The following is a 10,760-nucleotide window of genomic DNA, read 5'->3' as shown; positions in this document are numbered from 1 at the left end:
TGCTGTGCTGCAGTTCTGTGTATTCCTCGTCAGGTCAGAGGTGCGCCTGTGCGGTCCATCCCTGACCTCGCGGGAGGAGCCAGGGCAGCCACTCACACGCACTGTGGAGACCACACGTGGTTTCTCCACCGCCATAACTGACTGCTCCACTTTCAGCCACCTATACAGTTGTCTTCAGAAATCATGCAGAATCTGCCAAACAAGCTAAAAGCCAGCATAATTTAAAAAAAAATTATTTATTCCAAGATCCATGGGTTTGAGGCTTTTCACAAGTTATCACAGAAGTGAATACGGAACTCAGAAACAAGTGTTTGTAGCTGCAGCGCTTACAACAGAATCAGCGTCACCATGACTCTGATCTCAAGGACTCAGGTGTCTCCCTCACGTAGAATCCATGAGGAAGGTCTCGAAGTCTAGGTCCAGGTCGGAAACGAGGGTGTTTACGAAGTCGTCGATAGAAGGACGCTTCTGAAGCATACCTGCCAACAGACAGACGGTCAGCCAGCTCGCTCAGGGACAGCACAGAGCGAAAGAGATGGACAGCACGTCCACACGGTCGGGGACACTCGGCTTCAGGAGCCGCAAGCTGGGAACGAGGCCATTTCAGGGTGTCCAGGCAGTGCCTGGGCTCTGAGTGGTTTCTTGTTTTATTGCCTTTTTTATACTATCTCACCAACACTTAGCTTAGAGATTTAGACCCAAATATGTTTTGGAGATATTACTACACCCTTGGAGCCCACTTGACCAGGAGTGCAAGGAACCACGTTTGAGGGCCGGGGGTGCTCCCACCCAGGCCACCATCTGCAGTGGAGCATAGAGAGCTTCGGGCAGGCCTAGGGCTGGACCCACAGACACGGCCACCCCCACTGGGGAACACGGCCACTAGGGCTGGCCAAGGCCTGGCTTGTACAGTGGACACACAGCAGCCGTGCCAACACGTCCTCGACAGCCCCTCATGAGACCCCACGTGCTCAGCAACAATACGGATGCCGTCATAGTCTCACCACAGCCCAAAACACTTTCATTTGCATTCAAATCCAGGTCCTCACATCTCCATCGCAGGGACCATCTGAGGAATAAGGACGGCTCTCGGAAGAGAATTTTGTTGCTGTGTCTTTAATTGCAAAACTAAAGTTCAAAGCAATTTTTTTTTTTACAGTAAAATAGTCATGGGATGTGATGGCTCTGGCGATGGCCAGCAGCGCCTTCCACCGTGTCTTTGAGACGCAGGCTTTCACGTAAGCAGAGCAGTAAACCCCGCTTGCGCATTTCCCACGGGCCAGGGTTCTCATGCAGAGAATAGTTGTGGGGCAAACACTGAAACATGACTTTTGGTCAGATGTGTTATCCTGTTTCACCATTCCCTTCCTTGTAACATTTGAAACATCCTGTAATTACAAACTGCTTCTAATTAAATGGTTAGAACTGTCAGAAGGTGGGGCTGACCTGTGCAGTGAAGTGCGGCCGCCAGTCCCTTGAAGTGTTCCTGTTACCTCCACCAGCTGTCCACAGACACAGGACCCTTCACCTCAGGGCCACACCCTCTCCAGGGCCACCTGCAGCCACTTCTGCATCTCAGAGGATGGCCGCCGTGGGGCAAGCAGAGAGATGCACACACGCTCGGGGGAGTTTTAACTAAAACCTGGCCCAAGAGGAGTGGTTGGACCGTGGTGTGTGTGCTGCGACCGGTGAAGATGAAGGTTCAGAGATGACGCACCAACTTACCGGGGCGGGAATGCTCCTGCCACACGGCTGCAGTGTCCTCACTTTAGTTAGATCTAAGTGTTTGCAAGTGTCAACATGAACTAACAACTTCTACACAGGGAATTAAAAACAAAATGTTTTCAGGCAGTTCCACAAATAAGAAAAACTGAATTTAGCATTTACATATGTAGATGGTAAAGATTCCAGCAACACGTGGATTTTTTTTATAAAGCTGGTGAAGATGTTCTCTGTGTCAAGTCTTAAGTCTTAAAAGGGTGGTGATGAGATGAGCAGTTTTGTAGGCGCCCCCAGAACCCGCTGGAGGGCCAAGTCCAGAGCGGGTGGAGTTGACACGCATTCTCTGGAGGGCAGGGGTGGGGGGCACAGGGAGCTGAGACTGTAAAACAAAACCGAGGGTAACTTTCCCCCTCAAAGGGACACGTGGGTGGAGGTGTAAGACAGACCAGCTGCAGGGAACCCTCAGGGAAGCAGAGTCCCACCTGCCCACCCTCCACAGGCCCACAGGGAACAGCCCGTAAAGCAGTTACGATGACGATTTCATTTATTTTCCTCCTCCTTTTCCCCGAGAGGCGAACGGGCTGATAAAACCTGGGGCAAGCCCAAACGTTCCTGTCTCGACTGCTCTGCTAAACCAGTGTGTTCACGACCTTGGAGGACCGGGAAGCTGTCCCAGGCCTGACGGCAGTGAACTAGGGTCTCCAGGGGTTCCGGGGCAGGCTCTGGGTGCTTGCCTGTGTGCAGCGCCATAGCCGTAGCTTGCACCACACAAGCTGGGTGCTGGCCTGTGTGCAGCGCCGTAGCCTGCCACTCGGGGGCTGCTAGCTGAGGGTTATGTGTGTGCCCGCAGGGGACGCCATCCTGGCCACCACACTGGGGCGTCTGGGGGGCAGCTGGGCCCCAGGTACGGGGCCTCCTGCCTTCCTAACCCAGCTTGGTGCCAGCCCTGTGCCACCCAGGGACCCACTCCCAGTCACAATGACGGGAGGCCTGTGGACACCAGGGCAGTGAGCTGGTACGGGTGCCCAAGTGGATCGTCTACCCCGACATGGAGCCCAGAAGCTGCTTTCTCAGCTGGCTTTTGCTTCACCCCCCGACTCTGCGGCCGCCTCTGCACTGTTCCCCCAAATTCCTTTCTGTTTGGTCAGCCTGAGTTGGTGGTTTCTTTCAAAAAGATTCCCACCTGATACAGAGATAAGTTCACAAGTTATTAAAGAGAATTTAATGATACCCGGGGGACACTGATATTTTTTTTGAGGACCAACTTTCTAAACCCAGGGTTTGGAGTAAAAGCAAGTGCTTTCTGCTCTTTCTTTTCTCATTTAAATAACCACATCTTTCCACAGATATCAGAAACAGGTGACATACAGGCAAGCTTTACTATCAGATCTCTTCGGGTCACTGGCGGGTAGTGAGAGCTGTCTTGGCCTGAGACAGGGGAGAGTCCATCTCTGCCCCCAGCCCCACCTGCTGTGGTGGGGGGTGTGCTGGGGGTAGGGCAAGAAGACGGGGATGCTCTCTCCAGAGTGCGTGGTTCCTCCTGAAATTGTTTCTTTCCTGGTGGAACTGGAAGGATCTGCCCTTCTGTCTATGGGCCTCATGATGTGGCAGGCGCTCAAGGGCTGTGTGTGTGTCCCGGAGCCCATGAGAGGGGCGGGTGTGGCCCCTACACCCACGAGGCCAGGCCCTCAACACCTGAGGCGGCCAGGGTGGGTCACCCCCCAGTTCTTTCTAAATCAGAGATAAAAGCCAAGCATACTCCTACATTTAAGGCACAGTGCCGGTACTTGGCTCAAATGAAGGTACGTCAGCCAGGTTTCTATGAGAGTTAAGGCCTACAGGCGTCATCTGTTTAGGGACCACAGCCCAGCTCTGAACACCCCAGGGGAGCTGCCGTGGGGGCCAGCGCCAGGCACGTTGGGCTTTCAGGCCAAAGGGAACATTCCTTGGCTTAGCCCAGCATCTTACAACCTCAAATTTCTGGCTGTTCTCTCTGCTGACTGTCCCAAAGTCTCCTTCTGAAGGGTTAGCGAGGAGGAATACAGCAGAAAGATAAATTTCTCCTTTCCTGAACAAGACTGAAGGTGCCTCTAAAGAGGGCACTGGTGGTTAGAGCCAGAGCTTGGTGAGTAACCCTGGTCAAGCACCCGGTTCAGGGCCTTCAGCCCAGACTGGACTTTGGAGACTCACTCCTGCAAGAGGCAGCCTGAGCGGAGGCTGACTGGTGAGTGAGGTGTGTGTCTAAAGACCAGAACACCAGCAGAGTGTCGTCTACACAGCTTGACTGCTGTAAGAATTGAATAATGTGCACTGAACATGTGGGAAAGGCCCTGTAACTGGTAACAAGAACCATCAGAGTGAAAGTTCAAGGGCTGAAGGATAAGGTTGCTTATTTTCTGCACAAGTTGAATTTCAAAATGCTGTCTGTGATCAAGTATTTAGGGTTTTATCATTGGACACAATCCCAAGCTGATTATCCAGCTAATGAATCATGGCTTGCTTTGTATTCTCTGGCTTTTCCATCTGCTTTTGATGACACAACTTTATCTTGGGAAAGAAGGAAACAGACGTGGTAACTAAAATCAACCCATTTTCTACCTGTTAGCAGCTGTGATACAAGGTTTACTGAAGAGAACATGGGGATGGGGAGGAGTCCTGGGGATGAACAGCGGCGATAGCCACACGGGGCTGAGGCGCACTGAACTGCACGTTCACAGCGGTAAGAACGGGACATTTTGTGTCATACACACTTTACCACAATTTAAACAAGAAGGGACCAGAAGCACTGAGACAGCCTGTGACTGGCCCACACACTCAGCTGCTGTGGCTCCGGCAACATGGGACACCTCGGACTGCAGGTCATCCACGTGAACTGCCCTCGGGCCTGAACACCCTCCCAACAGTTCACGGGATGCGCCGGACCACGGGTCATCCACGCAGACCGTGGACCGCCCTCGGGTTTGAACACCCATCCCAACAGTTCATGGGATGCGCTGGACCACGGGTCATCCATGCAGACCGTAGACTGCCCTCAGGTATAAACAACCATCCCAATAGTTCATGGGACGTGCCAAACTGAAGGTCATCCATACGGACTGTGGACTGCCCTCGGGTCTGAACACCCATCCCAACAGTTCACGGCCACTTTTCATGCTGAGATAACTTTATGTGCCAAACTCGGCCAGATAGATGGAAACTGTAGCCTGAGCTGGCCTGGCTGTGTGAAGTGAGCTTTCTGAGGTCAGAGCTCACGCGAGGACCAGCTCTCCTGGGGCTCAGACGCCTGGTTCCATTCTCTCTCTCGTTCCGAAGTTTCCTGGGTTCCACACTGGGCTGCCCACGCTCTTCTCTAAAGGTGGTTCCACTACCTACTGTCAGTCCCGGGAAAATGAGGACATCAGCCAGAAGGGAAACTCAGGTTCCTCCTTTGAACTGAAAACCTCCCCAGCCCCTCGGCCGGGCAGTACCTGTGCTGTTCGGAGCTGGGCTCTGCCCCAGGCCCTGCCTATGGGCGGCCGGGCCCCTCATGTCCGGCCAGGTGGGAGCAGACGTGGGAAGTGGAGCTGCGGACGTGCCCTGTTCCTCATTAGTTTATCCCAGTTTCATTGTCAGATTTAACAATTCCGTTTACTGAGTACCTTTCTGGGTTAAAAAATATTTTGCCTTTTGAAGCTCCACATCTTCCTTAAACAAACACACCCACACATCAAACACATCCACGCCCTCTGAAAAACCAGTGCTTTTACGAAAGGGAGGCTACAGCCTGGAGCACCCAGGTGCTCCTTCCGGGGAACTGAGGTTCTGTTCACACGGCTGTGACTCTGGTTGCCATTCACCCGTTGCTGACACTGTGGTCGCCCTGGGCCGCTGCATCCTGCGTCTGCTCCCCCGACACGCTTTGCTCCCTCATTCCTGTTCTCTGCGCGAGAAGAGGAGGTTCTGCTGGCCAGTGTGTGGTCAGGACCGCAGTCTGCCTGTGGGCACGCACACGTGCACCCTCACTGAGTGAGATCTCACTGCCGTGAAACCACTGCCATGTGGAAGACGGAGACACCATCACCTCCATCCCTGGGACATCCTGCCCGGGGCACTGAGAGTGTCATCTGAGCATCAGGGTACGAGGCAACTCAGCCACCGACCATGGTGACAGAGCATCCGGCACGTGCGGCCCCGACACGCACACAACTATGCCCAACGCGAGCGTGCCGTGGTCTACCGGAGAAGAAGTCAGAGACACTAGCAGTCCACACAACACAGGGGTGGGGAGCGCCTGGGCTTCAACTCTTCTAGTCCCGTCTCCACAGGGTCACCCGAGCACCCTGGGACCACAGACACGAGGGGACACACGCAGCGCGCTCAGCACGGGCGGCCCTGGCCCCAGGCTCAGTGTGGCTCTCACTGTGCTTCTCTTGCCAGCCCTTTCCGCCTCCTGTCCATTCAACTCTAGATACAAAAGCAGCAGTCAGTCTTAATGGCTAATATCCAATGTCAAGTATCTTAGGAAAACTGGGGTACAAGGCTACTGCAACATTTTAATAAAATGCTCATCCTGAAGGGAAAAGAAAGTGCAGGAAGAAGACAAAAATGTAGGGCTGAAATTATAGTTATTTTGAGGGTGTGATTTAAACTTTCAAAAATCTTTAAAATTAAAGCTCTGTTTTGTTTAAACTGATTGAAGGGAGGATGTGAGTGGAGTTCAGCTGTTGTCCCGAGCCTGCCGCTAAACACACACACTGCCAAAAGGAGAGGGCTTACTTGACGTACCCCAACTTACGTGATGGGGTCAAGTATTTGAGACATGCAGACTTGGACGTTAAGGGAGGGCTGTCCCGTCTTACAGACTTTAACGTAAAGATGAACTACTAATTGAGAAAATCAGGTTTAGGTACAGTCATCCTCAATCTAGTTTCGTTATTACTGACGTTACGTACAAGGTCGCAAGGAGAGGGTTTCTTTAGAGACGGTCGGAAAGACTCAGTCACTAGGAGACACCTTGCAAATGACGTTTCAGGAGCTAACCTGGTTAAATCCAGAGAAACGTCCCTTCTCTGTGCTCTCTGGACGTTTCAAGAGCTGGTTAGCAAATGTGTCTCCATCTCTCCACTAGAAGCTGAGCAGGGCTCTGCCCTGGGATGCCTGAGGCTCACGGCCCTCGCCCTGCAGGTCACTGAGGGCTCTGCGTCCTAGGAGGCGAGGGGAAGGGCCTTGGCCTTACTTCTGTGAAGGCGGTCACACCTCCCAGTGCAAACGCCAGCCTCTTCGGAGCTGGTCACCCTGTCACCGCCCCCAACCTGTCCTGAGAGCGACTCCTTGTGCTGTGCTGCCATGCTGCGACTGTGACCAAGCAGGTCACCCAGAGCTGTGGGGCAGGAGCCTGGGCTGCCCGGGGGAGAAGAGGGGCTGGACCCATAGCCACAGGGAGCGTGCAGTGGACACGGCCACTCGCCGGGGCCTGAACACATGCGGTGTGCGAAGCAAAGTGCGGTCAACACAGTACAAGTTAAATTCTGCTCACAAGTTACCTTCCCCAGAGGCTTTTCTTCACTGCTGGCAAAACGTATGTTGGTTGAGTTTATTCACTGGAACACCGACAACATCAACAGCAGGAAAATGCAAGGACCATGAAGGCTCCGGGGCCACATTTACAGACAGAAAGACCTGTCCCTTCCTGGGAAAGCGACTCCTCCTACCCGGGCAAAGCTGTCACCCACACCCCAGGTCTAGGAAACACCCATCCGTTTCTGGCCTGTGTCTGCGGTTATCTGACTGCTTTGTCAACAATTCCTGGGATCCCACAACCCATGTGTTTAGAAAAATGAAAAGTTGCACTCTTTCCGGGAGGGCACCTTCTCTTCTTGGTTTATTCTGTGTTGGAAACACTGACCTTGTCTTCACTTTTAGGTCTTTGCATCTCTGTTCACTGAAGGTTTGACCCGTGCTGTTTATAAGCAGAGAATGTGATGAGCTCTTGGAAGGGGGTACTGTACAGAATGCTGCCTGCCTCCAAGACAGATGACGGGGGAGTCGGGGGGACGTGGCTGCAGACTCGGGTCTGATACCCACTAATGGGAGGGGCACATCCAGAGCCTCCTTACCCCTCGACAGGAGGCCTGTCCTGCAGGCTCAGGTCTCTCTAACTCTTCTGTTACCTGTCTGTTGTGGTGACCACGTGATGCCCGTCGTCTTCTCTCCCAGATCCCTCTGTGCTCCTCTGTATCATTCCGTCTGCTACTCATTCCTTCCAGTGTCTTTTAATTTCAGTTACTCAATTTCTTCATTTCTGCTTGGGTCTTTTTCACGTTTTCTAGTTCCTTATTAAAATTCTCACTGTGCTCGTGTATTCTTTTCTCTATTTCAGTTAACATTTTTATTACCAATACTTTCAACTCTTTATCTGATACATTTGTAATTTGTTGTTTATTTTTCAGGGTTTTTTCTTGCTTTTTAACTGAGAGCAGGTCCTCTGCCTCTGTGAATTCAGGTGAAACAGGACCTGTTGAAGGGCTGTTGTCACGAGGGTGCGTTCCTATACAGACCGTGCGAGTCTGAGGCCTTTGTGGGGATAGCTGGCTCTGACCTGGACAGGCGTTGTGCGTTTGCTCAGGGTGAGCTGGAAGCTGTTGCTGTGGTGGGACTGGAGGTAGGCGTGAAGTAAGGCTTCCTTTCTGCTCGTTGGCCATCACCGCCCTACTGGGGGGTGGGGTCTGACCCCAGGATGCTGGAAGAGGAGCCCCGAGATCAGGCCCGGGCCCTCTCTGCTCTGGGGTGCTTCCCCTTCTCCCTGCACGGGACTCGCTGCGGAGGCCGGGGCTGGAGCCGGGGTACCCGCAGGCACTGCCCTTGGCTGACACGGCCTCGGGTGCAGGCCCCTCTGTCCCTCACAGCCTGTCCCCGCGCTGTCATGGGGCAGTGCTGTGTGGCCTCCTGTGCCCTGGAAGGCGGGGCTCGCTCCCCAGTGCGTGGTCTCTGCCTCCCCGAGTTCCTGGGAGGGGTCCCGGGGTGCAGGCCTGAGCTCTGTGCCCACTCCCTCAGCTGTCCACGCACGAGTCCTGCCGCCAGTCTCCAGGTTCCAGTGGGAATCACTGCACGTGTGCGTGGATTTCTGATGCATTCTTAGGGAAGGTGAGTCCCACGCCCTCCTCTACTTCACCATCTTGTTGGACCCCCCACAATCACGTTTTTAATGGCCCGAGAAACATCTGGCCTTCTAGGTAAACACGTAAGTGTGTTCGCATAATAGAGCCTGCAGGCGGCCCCTCTGCGGGGCTGGCACGGTGGGGCCCATCCACCACCTCCTCTGAGAGTCGACACTCTGCTCAGGGCCCTGACTGTGACCACCTGGGAATGAGGACCCGGGAGGGGCGTCCATTACCTCACGTTGCCCCAGGGGCCGGGATCAACATGACTCGCTGGTGCTGACCGTGAACACCAGGCAGGCAGTGCTCCTCCCTTCCTTCCAGAGCATAGGATGGAAAGAGGGGTCACCGTGTGGCCCACACTCGGGGGACACAGTGCCCAGTGCCTCGAGGCGGGCACTCCTGCAGCACACACCCGAGTTCGCCCGCATGAGAGATCCATACCGTTTGTTTATTCAGCCACTCCTGTCAGGGTGCACTCATGCTGTCTACTCTGTGTGATGTTCCAACGCTGCCTTCAGTTCAGTTCAGTCGCTCAGTCGTGTCCGACTCTTTGCGACCCCATGAATCGCAGCACACCAGGCCTCCCTGTCCATCACCAACTCCCGGAGTTTACCCAAACTCATGTCCATCGAGTCGGTGATGCCATCCAGCCATCTCATCCTCTGTCGTCCCCTTCTCCTCCTGCCCTCAATCCCTCCCAACATCAGAGTCTTTTCCAATGAGTCAACTCTTCGCATGAGGTGGCCAAAGTACTGGAGTTTCAGCTTCAGCATCATTCCTTCCAAAGAACACCCAGGACTGGTCTCCTTTAGAATGGACTGGTTGGATCTCCTTGCAGTCCAAGGAACTCTTATTTACTTTTTTGCTCAAATTGTTGATGCTTTGGCCACTGTGTATTCATTTATCGGGAGCTGGGCTCCCTTGACACACACACACACACCAGACCACGCGTGCTCCTGAGCACATGGTCCTCTCCCAGGCGGGGACCCCCGGCCAGCCCTGACCCTCCAGCAGGGAGGGCATCAGACCTTCTCCCCTAGAGGAAGGTGTCGGAACAAGCTTGAGTGCTCCCAGACCAAGGAGGCTTCTATGCGAAAGCGAAGTTCTCTTTACACACAGGAACAAGGGTAGCCCTGTGGAATATACAAACCACAAATTCTGACTTGTTTCTTGAATAAAAATAATATGCAACAAGTTAGAAGAGATGATATAGGATAATTAGGGCAAAAATGAATGTGTTTTGAAAACCACAGGGCTCGGCAGAAATGTAAGGTATTATGATTTTAATCAGCTTACGGAGAGGCCCTGTGGGCTTCTAGACTTGGGTTCCATGAGTCAGTCTGGCAACACAGAGAAACTGAAGGGAGTTTCACTGAGAACTGACTCATTTATCTACATTTCTTTTCATCTTATCTGATGTTTGGTGCTTTTTAAAACTCTGTCAAGTTAGAACATTCTCTGTCTATGGGCACACTGCTTTTGGCCAGAAGTCATAAAGCTAAGAGTTTCTTTTCTGGAAAGGGGAAAAGAAATTTTTCTGTTAAACTTTTAAAAATAACCACTTGAAAGACTAAACTCTTGGGCTTTGCCCTTTCCTGTCCCCACAGAACTCTGTGCAGAGGCTGCAGGGGGCACCGGGACCCACAACCAGCGGTAGAAACCTGAGACCCAGTGGGCAGGGCGCATACGTGGCTTCGGTCAGCCTCGTCCAGGGGCCACACGAGGGGGACGGATCCGCCACGGAGTCAAGGAGCTCACGGGAACACACGGGACAGAGAAGTTCACTGCTGGTCAGGGGCGTCAGGCAGGGCTTGCCAATGGGAAGAGTTAGGATGTGGCATTACACACACACAGACTTTGGGGAATCACTGAGGCCTCCAGGTTCAGGCCACTGACATC

The 10,760-nt window shown here is 53.3% G+C and overlaps 1 protein-coding gene across 4 annotated transcripts in view; it reads right to left on the bottom strand.

Annotated features, from left to right (window-relative positions):
* Positions 1-217: 217 nt before the first annotated feature.
* The window catches only part of MIPEP (mitochondrial intermediate peptidase), an 86,051-nt gene continuing 75,508 nt past the window's right edge, over positions 218-10,760 (bottom strand). For all 4 annotated transcript variants that reach the window (XR_015138185.1, XR_015138186.1, XM_086329719.1 and 1 more), the window contains one exon: positions 218-479. Coding sequence is in view for 2 of the 4 variants with exons in the window: in XM_086329719.1 (XP_086185845.1) it covers positions 382-479 (98 nt within the window). In the remaining 2 variants the exon portion in view is untranslated. The remainder of the gene's footprint in view (positions 480-10,760) is intronic.

Source organism: Bos grunniens, chromosome 12, assembly GCF_055505025.1.
Source record: "Bos grunniens cultivar Pamir isolate PY7600 chromosome 12, Bosgru_T2T1.0, whole genome shotgun sequence".
In the NCBI taxonomy this organism is placed as follows: Eukaryota; Metazoa; Chordata; class Mammalia; order Artiodactyla; family Bovidae; genus Bos; species Bos grunniens.
This window is presented reverse-complemented; position numbering and strand designations above follow the sequence as displayed.